This window comes from Scyliorhinus torazame, chromosome 12, assembly GCF_047496885.1.
Source record: "Scyliorhinus torazame isolate Kashiwa2021f chromosome 12, sScyTor2.1, whole genome shotgun sequence".
NCBI classification, from domain to species: Eukaryota; Metazoa; Chordata; class Chondrichthyes; order Carcharhiniformes; family Scyliorhinidae; genus Scyliorhinus; species Scyliorhinus torazame.
This window is the reverse complement of record NC_092718.1, coordinates 104,726,033-104,747,101: the sequence shown is the minus strand read 5'-3', so window position 1 is coordinate 104,747,101 and position 21,069 is coordinate 104,726,033. Positions and strand designations below refer to the sequence as shown.

Here is a 21,069-nt window from a genome sequence, read left to right as displayed (position 1 = left end):
CTATGGGAGAGAGTGAGGCAGTGGGATTAGTGTGCGACTGATACAGGGCTATGGGAGAGAGAGTCGGGCAGTGAGATTAGTGTGCGATTGATACAGGGCTATGGGGAGAGAGTGGAATAATTGGATTAGTGTGCGACTGATACAGGACTATGGGGAGAGAGTGGAACAGTGGGATTAGTGTGCGATTGATACAGGGCTATGGGAGAGAGTGGGGCAGTGGGATTAGTGTGCGACTGATAAAGGACTATGGGAGAGAGAGTGAGGCAGTGGGATTAGTGTGCGATTGATACAGTACTATGGGAGAGAGAGTGTGGGGCAGCGGGATTAGTGTGCGATTGATAGAGGGCTATGGGAGAGAGTGAGGCAGTGGGATTAATGTGCGATTGATACAGGGCTATGGGAGAGAGAGTGGGGCAGTGAGATTAGTGTGCGATTGATACAGGACTATGGGAGAGAGAGAGTGGGGCAGTGGGATTAGTGTGCGACTGATACAGGGCTATGGGAGAGAGAGAGTGAGGCAGTGGGATTAGTGTGCGATTGATACAGGACTATGGGAGAGAGAGAGTGGGGCAGCGGGATTAGTGTGCGCTTGATACAGGGCTATGGGAGAGAGAGAGTGGGGCAGTGGGATTAATGTGCGATTGATACAGGGCTATGGGAGAGAGAGTGGGGCAGTAGGATTAGTGTGCAATTGATACAGGACTATGGGAGAGAGAGAGTGGGGCAGTGGGATTAGTGTGCGACTGATACAGGGCTATGGGAGAGAGAGTGAGGCAGTGGGATTAATGTGCGATTGATACAGGGCTATGGGAGAGAGTGAGGCAGTGGGATTAATGTGCGATTGATACAGGGCTATGGGAGAGAGAGTGGGGCAGTAGGATTAGTGTGCGATTGATACAGGACTATGGGAGAGAGAGAGTGGGGCAGTGGGATTAGTGTGCGACTGATACAGGGCTATGGGAGAGAGAGAGGCAGTGGGATTAATGTGCGATTGATACAGGACTATGTGAGAGAGTGAGGCAGTGGGATTAGTGTGCGACTGATACAGGGCTATGGGAGAGAGTGAGGCAGCGGGATTAGTGTGCGATTGATACAGGGCTATGGGAGAGAGAGAGTGGGGCAGTGGGATTAGTGTGCGATTGATACAGGGCTATGGGAGAGAGTGAGGCAGTAGGATTAGTGTGCGATTGATACAGGGCTCTGGGAGAGAGAGTGGGGCAGTAGGATTAGTGTGCGATTGATACAGGACTATGGGAGAGAGAGAGTGGGGCAGCGGGATTAGTGTGCGATTGATACAGGGCTATGAGAGAGAGTGAGGCAGTGGGATTAATGTGCGATTGATACAGGGCTATGGGAGAGAGAGTGGGGCAGTAGGATTAGTGTGCGATTGATACAGGACTATGGGAGAGAGAGAGTGGGGCAGTGGGATTAGTGATCGACTGATACAGGACTATGGGAGAGAGAGAGTGGGGCAGCGGGATTAGTGTGCGATTGATGCAGGGCTATGGGAGAGAGTGAGGCAGTGGGATTAATGTGCGACTGATACAGGGCTATGGGAGAGAGAGAGTGGGGCAGTAGGATTAGTGTGCGATTGATACAGGGCTATGGGAGAGAGTGGGGCAGTGGGATTAGTGTGCGATTGATACAGGGCTATGGGAGAGAGAGAGTGGGGCAGTGGGATTAGTGTGTGACTGATACAGGGCTATGGGAGAGAGAGAGTGGGGCAGCGGGTTTAGTGTGCGATTGATACAGGGCTATGGGAGAGAGAGAGTGAGGCAGTGGGATTAGTGTGCGATTGATACAGGGCTATGGGAGGGAGAGAGTGGGGCAGTGGGATTAGTGTGCGATTGATACAGGGCTATGGGAGAGAGAGAGTGAGGCAGTGGGATTAGTGTGCGATTGATACAGGGCTATGTGAGAGAGAGAGTGAGGCAGTGGGATTAATGTGCGATTGATACAGGGCTATGGGAGAGAGAGAGTGGGGCAGTAGGATTAGTGTGCGATTGATACAGGGCTATGGGAGAGAGAGAGTGGGGCAGTGGGATTAGTGTGCGATTGATACAGGGCTATGGGAGAGAGAGTGTGGGGCAGTGGGATTAGTGTGCGATTGATACAGGGCTATGGGAGAGAGAGAGTGAGGCAGTGGGATTAGTGTGCGATTGATACAGGGCTATGGGAGAGAGAGAGTGGGGCAGTGGGATTAGTGTGCGATTGATACAGGGCTATGGGAGAGAGAGAGTGAGGCAGTGGGATTAGTGTGCGATTGATACAGGGCTATGGGAGAGAGAGTGGGGCAGTAGGATTAGTGTGCGACTGATACAGGGCTATGGGAGAGAGAGTCGGGCAGTGAGATTAGTGTGCGATTGATACAGGGCTATGGGGAGAGAGTGGAATAATTGGATTAGTGTGCGACTGATGCAGGACTATGGGGAGAGAGTGGAACAGTGGGATTAGTGTGCGATTGATACAGGGCTATGGGAGAGAGTGAGGCAGTGGGATTAGTGTGCGACTGATACAGGGCTATGGGAGAGAGAGTCGGGCAGTGAGATTAGTGTGCGATTGATACAGGGCTATGGGGAGAGAGTGGAATAATTGGATTAGTGTGCGACTGATACAGGACTATGGGGAGAGAGTGGAACAGTGGGATTAGTGTGCGATTGATACAGGGCTATGGGAGAGAGTGGGGCAGTGGGATTAGTGTGCGACTGATAAAGGACTATGGGAGAGAGAGTGAGGCAGTGGGATTAGTGTGCGATTGATACAGTACTATGGGAGAGAGAGTGTGGGGCAGCGGGATTAGTGTGCGATTGATAGAGGGCTATGGGAGAGAGTGAGGCAGTGGGATTAATGTGCGATTGATACAGGGCTATGGGAGAGAGAGTGGGGCAGTGAGATTAGTGTGCGATTGATACAGGACTATGGGAGAGAGAGAGTGGGGCAGTGGGATTAGTGTGCGACTGATACAGAGCTATGGGAGAGAGAGAGTGAGGCAGTGGGATTAGTGTGCGATTGATACAGGACTATGGGAGAGAGAGAGTGGGGCAGCGGGATTAGTGTGCGCTTGATACAGGGCTATGGGAGAGAGAGAGTGGGGCAGTGGGATTAATGTGCGATTGATACAGGGCTATGGGAGAGAGAGTGGGGCAGTAGGATTAGTGTGCAATTGATACAGGACTATGGGAGAGAGAGAGTGGGGCAGTGGGATTAGTGTGCGACTGATACAGGGCTATGGGAGAGAGAGTGAGGCAGTGGGATTAATGTGCGATTGATACAGGGCTATGGGAGAGAGTGAGGCAGTGGGATTAATGTGCGATTGATACAGGGCTATGGGAGAGAGAGTGGGGCAGTAGGATTAGTGTGCGATTGATACAGGACTATGGGAGAGAGAGAGTGGGGCAGTGGGATTAGTGTGCGACTGATACAGGGCTATGGGAGAGAGAGAGGCAGTGGGATTAATGTGCGATTGATACAGGACTATGTGAGAGAGTGAGGCAGTGGGATTAGTGTGCGACTGATACAGGGCTATGGGAGAGAGAGAGTGGGGCAGCGGGTTTAGTGTGCGATTGATACAGGGCTATGGGAGAGAGAGAGTGAGGCAGTGGGATTAGTGTGCGATTGATACAGGGCTATGGGAGGGAGAGAGTGGGGCAGTGGGATTAGTGTGCGATTGATACAGGGCTATGGGAGAGAGAGAGTGAGGCAGTGGGATTAGTGTGCGATTGATACAGGGCTATGTGAGAGAGAGAGTGAGGCAGTGGGATTAATGTGCGATTGATACAGGGCTATGGGAGAGAGAGAGTGGGGCAGTAGGATTAGTGTGCGATTGATACAGGGCTATGGGAGAGAGAGAGTGGGGCAGTGGGATTAGTGTGCGATTGATACAGGGCTATGGGAGAGAGAGTGTGGGGCAGTGGGATTAGTGTGCGATTGATACAGGGCTGTGGGAGAGAGAGAGTGAGGCAGTGGGATTAGTGTGCGATTGATACAGGGCTATGGGAGAGAGAGAGTGGGGCAGTGGGATTAGTGTGCGATTGATACAGGGCTATGGGAGAGAGAGAGTGAGGCAGTGGGATTAGTGTGCGATTGATACAGGGCTATGGGAGAGAGAGTGGGGCAGTAGGATTAGTGTGCGACTGATACAGGGCTATGGGAGAGAGAGTCGGGCAGTGAGATTAGTGTGCGATTGATACAGGGCTATGGGGAGAGAGTGGAATAATTGGATTAGTGTGCGACTGATGCAGGACTATGGGGAGAGAGTGGAACAGTGGGATTAGTGTGCGATTGATACAGGGCTATGGGAGAGAGTGAGGCAGTGGGATTAGTGTGCGACTGATACAGGGCTATGGGAGAGAGAGTCGGGCAGTGAGATTAGTGTGCGATTGATACAGGGCTATGGGGAGAGAGTGGAATAATTGGATTAGTGTGCGACTGATACAGGACTATGGGGAGAGAGTGGAACAGTGGGATTAGTGTGCGATTGATACAGGGCTATGGGAGAGAGTGGGGCAGTGGGATTAGTGTGCGACTGATAAAGGACTATGGGAGAGAGAGTGAGGCAGTGGGATTAGTGTGCGATTGATACAGTACTATGGGAGAGAGAGTGTGGGGCAGCGGGATTAGTGTGCGATTGATAGAGGGCTATGGGAGAGAGTGAGGCAGTGGGATTAATGTGCGATTGATACAGGGCTATGGGAGAGAGAGTGGGGCAGTGAGATTAGTGTGCGATTGATACAGGACTATGGGAGAGAGAGAGTGGGGCAGTGGGATTAGTGTGCGACTGATACAGAGCTATGGGAGAGAGAGAGTGAGGCAGTGGGATTAGTGTGCGATTGATACAGGACTATGGGAGAGAGAGAGTGGGGCAGCGGGATTAGTGTGCGCTTGATACAGGGCTATGGGAGAGAGAGAGTGGGGCAGTGGGATTAATGTGCGATTGATACAGGGCTATGGGAGAGAGAGTGGGGCAGTAGGATTAGTGTGCAATTGATACAGGACTATGGGAGAGAGAGAGTGGGGCAGTGGGATTAGTGTGCGACTGATACAGGGCTATGGGAGAGAGAGTGAGGCAGTGGGATTAATGTGCGATTGATACAGGGCTATGGGAGAGAGTGAGGCAGTGGGATTAATGTGCGATTGATACAGGGCTATGGGAGAGAGAGTGGGGCAGTAGGATTAGTGTGCGATTGATACAGGACTATGGGAGAGAGAGAGTGGGGCAGTGGGATTAGTGTGCGACTGATACAGGGCTATGGGAGAGAGAGAGGCAGTGGGATTAATGTGCGATTGATACAGGACTATGTGAGAGAGTGAGGCAGTGGGATTAGTGTGCGACTGATACAGGGCTATGGGAGAGAGTGAGGCAGCGGGATTAGTGTGCGATTGATACAGGGCTATGGGAGAGAGAGAGTGGGGCAGTGGGATTAGTGTGCGATTGATACAGGGCTATGGGAGAGAGTGAGGCAGTAGGATTAGTGTGCGATTGATACAGGGCTCTGGGAGAGAGAGTGGGGCAGTAGGATTAGTGTGCGATTGATACAGGACTATGGGAGAGAGAGAGTGGGGCAGCGGGATTAGTGTGCGATTGATACAGGGCTATGAGAGAGAGTGAGGCAGTGGGATTAATGTGCGATTGATACAGGGCTATGGGAGAGAGAGTGGGGCAGTAGGATTAGTGTGCGATTGATACAGGACTATGGGAGAGAGTGAGTGGGGCAGTGGGATTAGTGATCGACTGATACAGGGCTATGGGAGAGAGAGAGTGGGGCAGTGGGATTAGTGTGCGATTGATACAGGGCTATGGGAGAGAGTGAGGCAGTGGGATTAGTGTGCGACTGATACAGGGCTATGGGAGAGAGAGTGGGGCAGTGGGATTAGTGTGCGATTGATACAGGGCTATGGGAGAGTGAGGCAGTGGGATTAATGTGCGATTGATACAGGGCTATGGGAGAGAGAGAGTGGGGCAGTAGGATTAGTGTGCGATTGATACAGGGCTATGGGAGAGAGAGAGTGGGGCAGTGGGAATAGTGTGCGATTGATACAGGGCTATGGGAGAGAGTGAGGCAGTGGGATTAGTGTGCGATTGATACAGGGCTATGGGAGAGAGTGAGGCAGTGGGATTAATGTGCGATTGATACAGGGCTATGGGAGAGAGAGTGGGGCAGTAGGATTAGTGTGCGATTGTTACAGGACTATGGGAGAGAGAGAGAGGGGCAGTGGGATTAGTGTGCGACTGATACAGGGCTATGGGAGAGAGAGAATGAGGCAGTGGGATTAGTGTGCGATTGATACAGGACTATGGGAGAGAGGCAGTGGGGCAGCGGGATTAGTGTGCGATTGATACAGGGCTATGGGAGAGAGAGAGTGGGGCAGTGGGATTAGTGTGCGATTGATACAGGGCTATGGGAGAGAGTGAGGCAGTAGGATTAGTGTGCGATTGATACAGGGCTCTGGGAGAGAGAGTGGGGCAGTAGGATTAGTGTGCGATTGATACAGGACTATGGGAGAGAGAGAGTGGGGCAGCGGGATTAGTGTGCGATTGATACAGGGCTATGAGAGAGAGTGAGGCAGTGGGATTAATGTGCGATTGATACAGGGCTATGGGAGAGAGTGTGGGGCAGTAGGATTAGTGTGCGATTGATACAGGACTATGGGAGAGAGAGAGTGGGGCAGTGGGATTAGTGTGCGACTGATACAGGGCTATGGGAGAGAGAGAGTGAGGCAGTGGGATTAATGTGCGATTGATACAGGGCTATGGGAGAGAGTGAGGAAGTGGGATTAATGTGCGATTGATACAGGGCTATGGGAGAGAGAGTGGGGCAGTAGGATTAGTGTGCGATTGATACAGGACTATGGGAGAGAGAGAGTGGGGCAGTGGGATTAGTGTGCGACTGATACAGGGCTATGGGAGAGAGAGAGTGAGGCAGTGGGATTAATGTGCGATTGATACAGGGCTATGGGAGAGAGTGAGGCAGTGGGATTAATGTGCGATTGATACAGGGCTATGGGAGAGAGAGTGGGGCAGTAGGATTAGTGTGCGATTGATACAGGACTATGGGAGAGAGAGAGTGGGGCAGTGGGATTAGTGTGCGACTGATACAGGGCTATGGGAGAGAGAGTGGGGCAGTAGGATTAGTGTGCGATTGATACAGGGCTATGGGGAGAGAGTGGAATACTTGGATTAGTGTGCGATTGATACAGGACTATGGGAGAGAGTGGGGCAGCGGGTTAATGTGCGATTGATACAAGGCTATGGGAGAGAGAGTGGGGCAGTAGGATTAGTGTGCGATTGATACAGGGCTATGGGAGAGAGTGGGGCAGTAGGATTAATGTGCGATTGATACAGGGCTATGGGAGAGAGAGAGTGGGGCAGTAGCATTAGTGTGCGATTGATACAGGACTATGGGAGAGAGAGAGTGGGGCAGTGGGATTAGTGTGTGACTGATACAGGGCTATGGGAGAGAGAGAGTGAGGCAGTGGGATTAGTGTGCGATTGATACAGGACTATGGGAGAGAGAGAGTGGGGCAGCGGGATTAGTGTGCGATTGATACAGGGCTATGGGAGAGAGAGAGTGGGGCAGTGGGATTAGTGTGCGATTGATACAGGGCTATGGGAGAGAGTGAGGCAGTAGGATTAGTGTGTGATTGATACAGGGCTCTGGGAGAGAGAGTGGGGCAGTAGGATTAGTGTGCGATTGATACAGGACTACGGGAGAGAGAGAGTGGGGCAGTGGGATTAGTGTGCGATTGATACAGGGCTATGAGAGAGAGTGAGGCAATGGGATTAATGTGCGATTGATACAGGGCTATGGGAGAGAGAGTGGGGCAGTAGGATTAGTGTGCGATTGATACAGGACTATGGGAGAGAGAGAGTGGGGCAGTGGGATTAGTGTGCGACTGATACAGGGCTATGGGAGAGAGAGAGTGAGGCAGTGGGATTAATGTGCGATTGATACAGGGCTATGGGAGAGAGTGAGGCAGTGGGATTAATGTGCGATTGATACAGGGCTATGGGAGAGAGAGTGGGGCAGTAGGATTAGTGTGCGATTGATACAGGACTATGGGAGAGAGAGAGTGGGGCAGTGGGATTAGTGTGCGACTGATACAGGGCTATGGGAGAGAGAGTGGGGCAGTAGGATTAGTGTGCGATTGATACAGGGCTATGGGGAGAGAGTGGAATACTTGGATTAGTGTGCGATTGACACAGGACTATGGGAGAGAGAGAGTGGGGCAGCGGGATTAATGTGCGATTGATACAAGGCTATGGGAGAGAGAGTGGGGCAGTAGGATTAGTGTGCGATTGATACAGGGCTATGGGAGAGAGTGGGGCAGTAGGATTAGTGTGCGATTGATACAGGACTATGGGAGAGAGAGTGGGGCAGTGAGATTAGTGTGCGATTGATACAGGGCTATGGGAGAGAGTGGTGTAGTAGGATTAGTTTGGGATTCATGCAGGGCTATGGTGGGTGTGGGAATAGTTGAGATTGGTACAGGCTATGGGAAGGGAGAGGGGCAGTGGGAATAGTTTGGGATTCACTGATGGCTATGGGGAGAGAGTGCGGCATTGTGATTAGTGTGGGATTGATACAGGGCTATAGGGAGAGAGCAGGTTAGTTTGGGATTGATCCAGGGCTATGGGTGGGAGTGGGATTTGTTTGGGAATGATACAGGGGTTTGGTTGGGAGCAGTTTGGGATAGATACAGGGCTATGGGGACATTGCGGGGAAGTGAGATTACTTATGGATTGATACAGGGCTAGGGCTGGGCTTACTTTGGGATTGATACAGTGCTGTGGGTGGGAGAGGGATTAGTTTGGGATTGATACAGGGCTATGGGTGGGAGTGGGATTAGTTTGGGATTGATACAGGGCTATGGGTGGGAGTGGGATTAGTTTGGGATTGATACAGGACTGTGGTTGGGATTAGTTTGGGATTGTTACAGGGCTATGGGTGGGAGTGGGATTAGTTTAGGTTTGTTACAAGCTATGGGGAGAGAATGGGACAGTTAGATAAGTGTGGGATTGATACAGGGCTCTGCAGAAAGAGTATGGTAGTAGTATTAGTTTGGGATTGAAACTGTCTATGGGAGGCTGTGGGAACAGTTTGAAATTGATACAGTGCTATGGGAAGGGATTGGGGCAATGGAAATAGTTTGGGACTCATTGAAGGCTGTCAGGAGAGTGTGGGACAGTGTGATGAGTGTGGGATTAGTAGTGATTAGTAGAAAGGACTCCAGGAAGGACAGGGATTGTTGGGGATTGTTACAGGGCTGTGGGTGGGAGTGTGATTTGTCTGGGCTTGATACAGGACCACGGTTGGGAGCAGTTTGGTGTTGATACAGGGCTTTGGGGAAACTGGAGCAGTGGGATTCGTTTTGGATTGATACAGGGCTATGGGTGGGAGTGGGATTAGTTTGGGATTGATACAGGGTTAGGGCTGGGAGTGGGATTAGTTTGGGATTCTTACAGGGCTATGAGAGTGGGACAGTGGATTTAATCTGCGATTGATAACAGGGGTATGGGAGAGAATGAGACAGTAGGATTAGTGTGCGATTGTTACAGGGCTATGGGGAGGGAGTGGCTATGGGTGGGAGTGGGATTAGTTTTGGATTGATACAGGACTATGGGTGGGAGTGGGATTAGTTTTGGATTGATACAGGGCTATGGGTGGGAGTGGGATTAGTTTTGGATTGATACAGGGCTATGGGTGGGAGTGGGATTTGTTTGGGATTGATACAGGGCTATGGGGAGAGAGCGGGTCAGTAAAGTTTGTTTGAGATTGATACAGGGGAGTTCCGGTTGCGGCGATGCGGAGCTAGGCTGCACATTTCGGCACCTCCTGCTAGAACGGACATTTGGGCTCTCCGGAGGAGCCCCAACGGAACTTTTTTGATCTAATCCCGTGTGGGAAGGTGAAGTAAGGTCCCCCTTCCGTCGTGTATGGAGGGGACTAGAAGTGGTGGGACAAAAAAAGAGGCTTTGGAGCAGCGGCAGAAACGAGGGGGAGAAAACAAGATGGCGGAGGGCGGAGATCGAGCAGCATGGGGGCCGGACCAGCAGGAGCTTCTCAGGCGCTGCGTGGAGGAGCTTAAAAAAGAGGTGCTGGCGCCAATGCTGTTGGCGATCGAGGGGCTGAAGGCGACCCAGAGCTCCGAGGTGAAGGAAAAAACTAATGAGAACGAGGACGAGATCTTGGGCCTGGCGGTGAAGATGGAGGCGCACGAGGCGGTGCACAAGCGGTGGGCCGAGAGATTCGAAGTCCTGGAAAACAGGTCGCGGAGGAAGAATCTCCGGATTTAGGGTCTCCTGGAAGGAGTGGAGGGGGCTGATGCTGGGGCATATGTGAGCACGATACTCCATTCGCTGATGGGTGCGGAGGCCTCTCCGAGCCCCCTGGAGCTAGAAGGGGCTCACCGGGTCCTGGCGAGGAGACCCAAGGCTGGTGAGCCACCAAGGGCGATAGTGGCGAGGTTCCATCGTTTCGCGGACAGAGAGAGTGTCCTGAGATGGGCCAAGAAGGAGCGGAGCAGTAGATGGAAGAATGCGGTGATCCGAGTCTACCAGGACTGGAGCACGGAGGTGGCAAAGAGGAGAGCTGGCTTCAATCGGGCCATCGCTGCATAAAAAAAGGGTGAGATTCGGAATGCTACAGCCAGCGCGACTGTGGGTCACGTACCAGGACCGACATCACTATTTCGAAACGCCAGAAGAGGCTTGGACCTTTATCCAAATGGAAAAATTGGACTCGAACTGAGGGGCTGTGGTAGTGGGGGAGATGTTGACTGTATTCAGGGTTGTAAATATGGGTAAAGAATGTTTTACGGGTGGGACGATGGATGGGGGAAGGGTTTTTGATGGGGAGACAGTGAGGAATGTGGGCGTCGGTGCTGGAGGGAGGTGAGACTCAGGGATGGGGGAATTAGGATAAGGCCGCAACAGGGGCTGCGCCACAGGGGGCGGGGCTGGCTTAGGAAAGCGCGGGCCTTTTTCCCGCGCTAGGGAGGGGGGATGGAGGAGCACAACGAGGAGGAGGAGGGATTTCCACACGGGGGGGGGGGGGGGGGTCAACGGGAAGGCGGGGGAAGCCGGGGTCAGCAGGAGTCAGCTGACTTATGGAAGTATTATGGGGGGAGCCAAAGAGCTAGATTTGGATCTAGCGGGGAGGGGGTGGGAAGGGGGGGGGGGGGGGGAGACAATAGGGTTGGTGCTGCAATGGCCGAGGGGGAACTGAAAATGGAAGAGGTGGTCGGGGCGGGGGTACCCCGTCTGGGGGATTGGCGGGTGCGGGAGATGCGGGCACGGGACTGGCCTAAGATAGGAGATGGCTAGTCGGCAGGGGGGGGGGGGGGTTAGCCCCCCAATCCGGCTGATCACGTGGAATGTGAGAGGCCTAAATGGGCCGGTCAAGAGGGCCCGAGTGTTCGCGCACTTAAAGGGACTGAAGGCAGACGTGGTCATGCTTCAGGTGACACATCTGAAGGTGGCAGATCAGGTCAGGTTAAGAAAGGGATGGGTGGGACAGGTGTTCCATTCGGGGCTGGATGCGAAGAATAGAGGGGTGGCAATACTGGTGGGGAAGTGGGTGTCGTTTGAGGCCAAGAACATAGTGGTGGACAACGGAGGCCGATACGTGATGGTGAATGGTAGGTTGCAGGGGACGGGGGTGGTATTGGTAAATGTATACGCCCCGAATTGGGACGACGCTGGATTCACGAAACGTATGTTGGGTCGTATTCTGGACTTGGAGGTAGGAAGTTTGATAATGGGTGGGGACTTCAACACGGTGTTGGACCCAGCACTGGATCGCTCCAGATCCAGGACCGGAAAGAGGCCGGCTGCGGCCAAGGTGCTTAGGGGGTTTATGGACCAGATTGGGGGGGGGGGGGGGGGGGGGAGTAGATCCGTGGAGATTTGCCAGGCCTTTGGCCAGAGAATTCTCTTTTTTCTCCCATGTACACAAGGCCTACTCCCGGATTTTTTTGTTTTGGGCAGGGCATTGATCTCGAAAGTGGAGGGGACGGAGTATTCGGCCATAGCCGTTTCGGACCATGCCCCGCACTGGGTGGAATTAGAGCTGGGGGAGGAGAGGGACCAACGCCCGTTGTGGTGGTTGGATGTGGGACTGTTGGCAGACGAGGAAGTGGGTGGGAGGGTGCGGGGGTGCATCGAAAGGTATCTGGAGGCCAACGACAACAGGGAGGTGCAGGTGGGAGTAGTATGGGAGGCGCTGAAGGCGGTGGTTAGGGGAGAGTTAATCTCCATCAGGGCTCATAGGGAGAAGAGAGAGGGCAGGGAAAGGGAGAGGTTAGTGGGGGAGATTTTAAGAGTGGACAGGAGATATGCAGAGGCCCCTGATGAGGGACTACTCAGGGAGAGGCGAAGTCTCCAGACGGCGTTCGACCTGTTGACCACAGGGAAGGCAGAGGCACAGTGGGCGATTATGAATATGGGGAGAAGGCGAGCCGGATGCTGGCAAATCAGCTCCGTAAGAGGATGGCAGAGAGGGAAATAGGTGGAGTCAAGGATGGAAGGGGAACTACGGTGCGGAGTGCGGTGAAAGTGAATGAGGCATTCAAGGCCTTCTACGAGGAGCTGTATAGGTCCCAGCCCCCAGGGGGAAGATAGGGGATACGACGATTCTAGGACCAACTGAGGTTCCCGAGGGTGGAGGAGCAGGAGGTGGCTGGTTTGCAGGACGCCAATTGGGGTGGAGGAGCTGGTTAAAGGACTGGGGAGCATACAGGCAGGGAAGGCCCCGGGACCGGATGGGTTCCCGGTGGATTTCTATAGAAAGTATGTAGACCTGTTAGCCCCGTTGCTAGTAAGGACTTTCAATGAGGCAAGGGAGGGGGGGACCCTGCCCCCGACAATCTCTTTGATCCTGAAGCGGGATAAGGACCCACTGCAATGCGGGTCATATAGGCCGATCTCGCTCCTCAACGTAGATGCTAAGTTGCTGGCAAAAGTGTTAGCTACGAGGATAGAGGACTGTGTCCCGGGGGTGATTCACGAGGACCAGACGGGATTTGTAAAGGGCAGGCAGCTAAACACCAATGTGCGGAGGCTACTGAATGTGATTATGATGCCATCGGTGGAGGGAGAGGCGGAGATAGTGGCAGCTATGGACGCGGAGAAGGCCTTTGACCGAGTAGAGTGGGAGTATCTCTGGGAAGTGTTGAGGAGGTTTGGGTTCGGGGGAGTGTTTATTAGTTGGGTTAAGCTCCCGTATAGAGCCCCGGTGGCGAGTGTGGTCACGAACCGGGAGGTCGGAGTATTTCCGGCTGTATCGAGGGACGAGGCAGGGGTGCCCCCTGTCCCCTCCCAATTGTGATCACTAAGGCCTTTTTTAAGAGGGTAAGCAGGAGCATTACGGGATTTGTGTGGGCGAGCAAGACCCCGAGGGAAAGGTGGGGGTTCCTGGAGCGCAGTAGAGATAGAGGAGGGTTGGCGTTGCCGAAACTGGGTGGCTACTACTGGGCAGCCCACGTGGCGATGATCCGTAAGTGGGTGATGGAGGGAGAGGGGGCGGCGTGAAAGAGGTTGGAGATGGCGTCCTGCAACGGAACGAGCCTGGGGGCGCTGGTGACGGCACCGTTGCCGCTCTCGCCGACAAGGTACACCACGAGTCCGGTGGTGACGGCAACGCTAAAGATCTGGGGGAAGTGGAGGCGACATAGGGGCGCGATGGGAGCCTCGGTGTGGTCCCCGATCAGAGATAACCATCGGTTTGTCCCAGGAAGGATGGACGGGGGGTTTCAGAGCTGGTATCGGGCAGGGATTAGAAGAATGGGGGACCTGTTCATCGATGGGACGTTTGCGAGCTTAGGGGCGCTGGAGGAGAAATTTGGACTACCCCCGGGAAATGCCTTCAGGTACATGCAAGTGAGGGCGTTTGTGAAGCGACAGGTGAGGGAATCTCCGCTGCTCCCGGCACAGGGGATTCAAGACAGGGTGGTTTTGGGCATATGGGTCGGAGAGGGCAAGGTGTCGGCGATATACCAGGAGATGAAAGGGGGAGGCTTTGGTAGAGGAGCTGAAGGGTAAATGGGAAGAGGAGCTGGGGGAGGAGATTGAGGAGGGTCTATGGGCCGATGCCCTAAGTAGGGTTAATTCCTCTTCCTCGTGTGCCAGGCTTAGCCCGATACAATTTAAGGTGGTTCACAGAGCGCGTATGACGGGGGCGAGGCAGAGTAGGTTCTTTGGGGTGGAGGACAGATGTGGGAGGTGCTCAGGAAGCCCGGCGAACCATGTCCATATGTTTTGGTCATGCCCGGCACTGGATGGGTTATGGAGGGGAGTTGCAAGAACAGTATCTAAGGTGGTGAAAGTCCAGGTCAAGCCAAGCTGGGGGCTAGCACTATTTGGAGTAGCGGACGAGCCGGGAGTGCAGGAGGCGAAAGAGGCCGGCATTCTGGCCTTTGCGTCCCTGGTAGCCCGGCGAAGGATCTTGTTAGTGTGGAAAGATGCGAAGCCCCCCAGTGTGGAAGCCTGGATAAATGATATGGCAGGGTTTATCAGGTTGGAAAGAATAAAGTTTGCCCTGAGAGGGTCTGTGCAGGGGTTCTCCAGGCGGTGGCAACCGTTCCTGGACTATCTCGCGGAGCGTTAGATGGAGTTTGGTCGAAAGCAGCAGCTATCATATTGATATGCCATGTTTATGTCTTGCTATGCGAGTTTTTTCTTCTTTTTTGTTACGGGGCCGGGGGGGGGGGGGGGGTTTAGTTTATATGGTTGAAAATTCTGTTAAAAATTCTTAATAAACATTTTTTTTTTAAAAGAGATTGATACAGGGCTATGGGTGGGAGTGGGATTAGTTTGGGATTGATACAGGGCTATGGGTGGGAGTGGGAATAGTTTGGGATTGATACAGGGCTATGGGTGGGAGTGGGATTAGTTTGGGATTGATACAGGGCTATGGGTGGGAGTGGGATTAGTTTGAGATTGATACAGGGCTATGGGTGGGAGTGGGATTAGTTTGGGATTGATACAGGGCTATGGGTGGGAGTGGGATTAGTTTGGGATTGATACAGGGCTATGGGTGGGAGTGGGATTAGTTTGGGATTGATACTGGATTATGGGTGGGAGTGGGATTAGTTTGGGATTGATACAGGGCTATGGGTGGGAGTGGGATTAGTTTGAGATTGATACAGGGCTATGGGTGGGAGTGGGATTAGTTTGGGAATGATACAGGGCTATGGATGGGAGTGGGATTGGTTTGGGATTGATACAGGGCTATGGATGGGAGTGGGATTAGTTTGGGATTGATGCAGGGCTATGGGTGGGAGTGGGATTAGTTTGGTATTGATACAGGGCTCTGGGTGGGAGAGGGATTAGTTTGGGATTGGTACAGGGCTATCGGTGGGAGTGGGATTAGATTGGGACTGGTACAGGGCTAGCGGTGGGAGTGGGATTAGTTTGGGATTGATACAGGGCTAAGGGTGGGAGTGGGATTAGTTTTGGTTTGATACAGGGCTATGGGTGGGAGTGGGACTTGTTTGGGATTGATACAGGGCTATGTGTGGGAGTGGGACTAGTTTTGGATTGATACAGGGCTATGGGTGGGAGTGGGATTAGATTTGGTTTGATACAGGGCTATGGGTGGGAGTGGGACTTGTTTAGGATTGATACAGGGCTATGGGTGGGAGTGGGATTAGTTTTGGATTGATACAGGGCTATGGGGTGGGAGTGGGATTTGTTTGGGATTGATACAGGGCTATGGGTGGGAGTGGGATTTGTTTGGGATTGATACAGGGCTATGGGTGGGAGTGGGATTAGTTTTGGATTGATACAGGGCTATGGGTGGGAGTGGGATTAGTTTTGGATTGATACAGGGCTATGGGTGGGAGTGGGATTTGTTTGGGATTGATACAGGGCTATCGGGAGAGAGCGGGACAGTAAAGTTAGTTTGAGATTGATACAGGGCCTTGGGTGGGAGTGGGACTTGCTTCGGATTGATAAGAGGGCCATGATTGGGAGCTACTTGGGGTTGATACTGGGATATGGGGAGAGAGTGGGGTTGTAGGGTTAGTTTGGAATTGATACAGGACTATTGGTGGGAGTAGTTTGGGATTGTTACAGCGCTTTGGGTGGGTGTGGCATTATTTTGGGATTGATGCAGGCTATAGGGAGAGAATGGGACAGTTGGATTACTGTGGGACTGATACAGGACTATGGGGAGAGAGCAGGGCGGTGTGATTAGTTTGGGATTGATGCAGGGTGTGGGGGAAGTGTGGGGCAGTAATATTTGTTTGTGTCGGATGTAGGGCGATGGGAGAAGCTGGGCAGTGAGATTCGTTTGGGATTGGTGCAGGGATATGGGGAGAGAAGGTTGCAGTGGGATTAGTTTGGGATTAATACAGGGCTATGGGTGAGGGTGGTATTAGTTTGTGATTATTACAAGGCTACATGGGGAGAGAGCGAGGCAGTGGGATTAGTTTGAGATTGATACAGGGCTATGGGTGGGAGTGGGATTTGTTTGCGAGTGATAACAGGGTGTTTGGGGTTGGTACAGGGCTATGGGGAGTGTTTGGGGTAGTGGGACTTGTTTGGAATTGAAACAGGGCTACTGGAAAGAACATAACAGTGGGATTAGTTCGGGATTGATACAGGACTATGGGGAAACAGCGAAACAGTGGGATTAGTTTGGGATTTTACAGGGCTATGGGTGGAATTAGATTGGGATTGGTACAGGGCTATCGGTGGGAGTGGGATTAGATTGGGATTGGTACAGGGCTATCGGTGGGAGTGGGATTAGATTGGGATTGGTACAGGGCTATCGGTGGGAGTGGGATTAGTTTGGGATTGATACAGGACTATAGGTGGGAGTAGTTTGGGATTGACACAGGACTATGGTTGGGATTAGGTTCGGATTAATACAGGACTATGGTTGGGAGTAGTTTAGGATTGATACAGGACTATGGTTGGGATTAGGTTCGGATTAATACAGGACTATGGTCGGGAGTAGTTTAGGATTGATACAGGACTATGGTTGGGATTAGTTTGGGACTCACACAGAGCCAACACAGACCTATGGGCTGAACCAGTCCTTCAAATTCAATGGAGCAGCCAGAAATCTTCCCTGACCCTGCAACCAATTCACTGACTCAACTGATGCAGTCTGTCTGGCTTCCACAGGCATCAACCGCCCTCCAGCAACTCACGCCCTTCCATGGTCTCACCACCGCGCACCCCCCCCCCCCCCCCCCAACAACACTCCGGGTATTCAATTGAGAGTGTAGCCCCCAAAGGGTGGGGACATGGACTAAATAATGGTAGACCGCAGAAATCCGGTCGATGCAGCTCCCTCCTCCCAACCTCCACAATGGTCCTCAGGGCAAGTGAATGCCCGAATGCATCTTGGGAATGAGGAGAATTAAGCCTGGCTCTTGCGATCAGGCGACTGCCAAGTTAGGGGTGACGAAGATGCCCCCGTCTCCCATCTCAGCACTGCAGTGCTATCTCCTTCAGGAAGCTGGGGGTATCAACGCTTCACCGACACCCCACCCAGTACCCCTTGCACGAGTTCTCGAATCATCAGTCACCTTTCTGCGTATTAAAAAGTGTCGCTTCTTCTCAAGTATGCGTGGCTCCTTGGTCTTCACACCCAGGTGTTTCATATAAGTCACAACAGCGTTGTACACAGAGGTGCTGCGAAGGGCAAGGGTTCGCAAGGGGAGAGGGAAAAAACAGCAGAGTTTAGTCAGCCGAGCTAACACATCGCAGCGCGTTTTAACTCCGGAAAACACTGTCAGGGTTGGTGTCAGCATAGACCCTCCCCGCTCGCGAGCTGAAGGTACCACTCTTGAGCTCAACCACCACCTAGCATTACTCACAGACCAAAACATGAAGTTTGCCCTGGTCACATAGCTGTTGACACGCACTGGGGGAAGAGTTAATACCAGGAAAATGGAAAATGGTTCAGTAGCACAGAGGGCCTGGGCTACTCTGATCTCGCATGAGACCTGCAAACAATTCGTTCATTGGCTTCACAAAGCTGCGATTTTAGACAAAAGGAAACGGTCATCTCCAACCAGCATGACACAAAATGAAATTTAACCCGTATCGAACCCTGTTCTGTACCTGTCCTGGGAGTGTTTGATGGCGAGAGTGTAGAGGGAGCTTTACTCTGCATCGAACCCTGTTCTGTACCTGTCCTGGAAGTGTTTGATGGTAACGTGTAGAGGGAGCTTTACTCTGTATCTAACCCCGTGCTGTACCTGTCCTGGGAGTGTTTGATGGGGACAGTGAAGAGGGAGCTTTACTCTGTATCTAACTCTGTGCTGTGCCTGTCCTGGGACTGTTTGATGGGGACAGTGTAGAGGGAGCTTTACTCTGTATCTAACCCCGTGCTGTACCTGTCCTGGGAGTGTTTGATGGGGACAGTGTAGAGGGAGCTTTATTCTGTATCTATCCCCGGCTGTCCCTATCCTGGGAGTATTTGATGGGGACAGTGTAGAGGGAGCTTCACTCTGTATCTAACCCCGTGCTGTACCGGTCCTGGGAGTGTTTGATGGGGACAGTGAAGAAGGAGTTTTACTCTGTATCTAACCCGTGTTGTACCTGTCCTGGGAGTGTTTGATGGGGACAGTGTAGAGGGAGCTTTACTCTGTATCTAATCCCTTGCTGTCCCTGTCCTGGGAGTGTTTGATGGGGACAGTGTAGAGGGAGCTTTACTCTGTATCTAACCCTGAGCTGTACCTGCCCTGGGAGTGTTTGATGGGGACAGTGTAGAGGGAGCTTTACTCTGTATCTAATCCCTTGCTGTCCCTGTCCTGGGAGTGTTTGATGGGGACAGTGCGGAGGGAGCTTTACTCTGTATCTAACCCCATGCTGTGTCTGTCCTGGGAGTGTTTGATGGGGACAGTGAAGAGGGAGCTTTACACTGTATCTAACCCCGTGCTGTACCTGTCCTGGGAGTGTTTGATGGGGACAGTGAAGAGGGAGCTTTACTCTGTACCTAGCACCGTGCTGTCCCTGTCCTGGGAGTGTTTGATGGGGACGTGTAGAGGGAGCTTTACTCTGTATCTAACACCGTGCTGTCCCTGTCCTGGGATTGTTTGATGGGGACAGTGATGAGGGAGCTTTACTCTGTATCTAACACCGTGCTGTACCTGTCCTGGGAGTGTTTGATGGGGACAGTGAAGAGGGAGCTTTACTCTGTATCTAACTCTGTGCTGTGCCTGTCCTGGGACTGTTTGATGGGGACAGTGTAGAGGGAGCTTTACTCTGTATCTAACACCGTGCTGTACCTGTCCTGGGAGTGTTTGATGGGGACAGTGAAGAGGGAGCTTTACTCTGTATCTAACTCTGTGCTGTACCTGTCCTGGGAGTGTTTGATGGGGACAGTGTAGAGGGAGCTTTATTCTGTATCTATCCCCAGCTGTCCCTATCCTGGGAGTGTTTGATGGGGACAGTGTAGGAGGAGCTTCTCTGTATCTAACCCCGTGCTGTACCTGTCCTGGGAGTGTTTGATGGGGTCAGTGTAGAGGGAGCTTTACTCTGTATCTAACCCCGTGCTGTACCTGTCCTGGGAGTGTTTGATGGGGACAGTGTAGAGGGAGCTTTATTCTGTATCTATCCCCGGCTGTCCCTATCCTGGGAGTGTTTGATGGGGACAGTGTAGGAGGAGCTTCTCTGTATCTAACCCCGTGCTGTACCTGTCCTGGGAGTGTTTGATGGGGACAGTGTAGAGGGAGCTTTATTCTGTATCTATCCCCGGCTGTCCCTATCCTGGGAGTGTTTGATGGGGACAGTGTAGGAGGAGCTTCTCTGTATCTAATCCCGTGCTGTACCTGTCCTGGGAGTGTTTGATGGAGACAGTGTAGAGGGAGCTTTACTCTGTATCTAACACCGTGCTGTCCCTGTCCTGGGAGTGTCTTAATGGGGACAGTGTAGAGGGAGCTTTACTCTGTATCTAACCCCGTGCTGTACCTGTCCTGGGAGTGTTTGATGGGGACAGTGTAGAGGGAGCTTTACTCTGTATCGAGCTCTTGCAAATTCCCCTTCCTGGTTGCAATACCTGGGTTTGACTGAGGGTATTGTGTGATTAGGGCAGAGGTTAGAGGGTAGAAGGTTTGGTGAATCTGCTGCTGAGCATTGCAATCTGAGCTACAGGTTGGTTGAGTCAAGGGCACGAGGTGAGGAGAAATAAGTTTGGGAATCTGCAGCCTTTGTTTCCTCTGGGGTAGCCCCCTCCGGCCCGCCCACGGCAATGACACAGTCAGCAGCACAGAGCCAGCTGCGACAGGCCTGGAGTTTATTTTGGAAGACTTTTCCTGGAACAAGGCTGGGCCTCAGGGGACGGGTGGAGAGAATCACATTCTCCCAGACCCTAGTCCCATGTGGTTGGTTGGAAGATATGGAGAGAGACCCAAGTGTGGTAGTGTCAATGCTGGACTCTCAGATTCCCACACTGCTGTGTAACTCAGAGGTGCTCTGAAACAAGAGAGCAGGAATCAGTTGCTGTGTCTGACGAGCTACTGTCACTTCCTCAAATCAGTCTGGTGTCTGCCTGTCAGGCCCTCCTCCAACCCTCCTCATGCCTGCCTCATCCTCTCCCTGCCTGCCTCACCCCCTCCAACCCTCCCTCATCCTCTCCCTCTGCCTGCCTGCCTCACCCCCTCCGTCCCTCCTCATGCCTGCCTCATCCTCTCCCTCTGCCTGCCTGCCTCACCCCCTCCATCCCTCCTCATGCCTGCCTCATCTCTCCCTGCCTGCTTCACCACCTCCATCCCTCCTCCTGGCTGCCTGGCCCTCCTCTCTGTACTTGTCTCACCGCCCTCACTCCCTCCAACTCCATTTATCTGCCTCTTCCTCCCTCCCTCTTTCTGCTGGCCTTGCCTCAAGCACACTGCATGACTCTATCCGCCTGCTTCGCCCACATCCTCCCCGTCCCTTCCTCCGCCTGCCACCCTTCCTCCATCCATCTGTGTGTCTCTCCGTCTCTATTTCTCCAGGAGTGTGCTTGTCCCTTTCACCTTCTCCGTGTGTCTCGCCCTCTGAGTGTCTCCCTTTATCACCATCTCCCCGTGCCTGCGTCGCCCTCCCTCCCTCTCCGGCCTGCGTCGCCCTCGCTC

General features: G+C 52.8%; 1 protein-coding gene across 1 annotated transcript in view; it reads right to left on the bottom strand.

Moving 5' to 3' along the window:
• LOC140387097 (rho guanine nucleotide exchange factor 12-like) overlaps window positions 1-21,069 on the bottom strand; it is a 235,067-nt gene that overhangs the window by 142,889 nt on the left and 71,109 nt on the right. Inside the window, exon 8 of the mRNA XM_072470106.1 lies at window positions 17,536-17,641. Coding sequence (XP_072326207.1) covers window positions 17,536-17,641 — 106 coding nt within the window. The remainder of the gene's footprint in view (window positions 1-17,535; window positions 17,642-21,069) is intronic.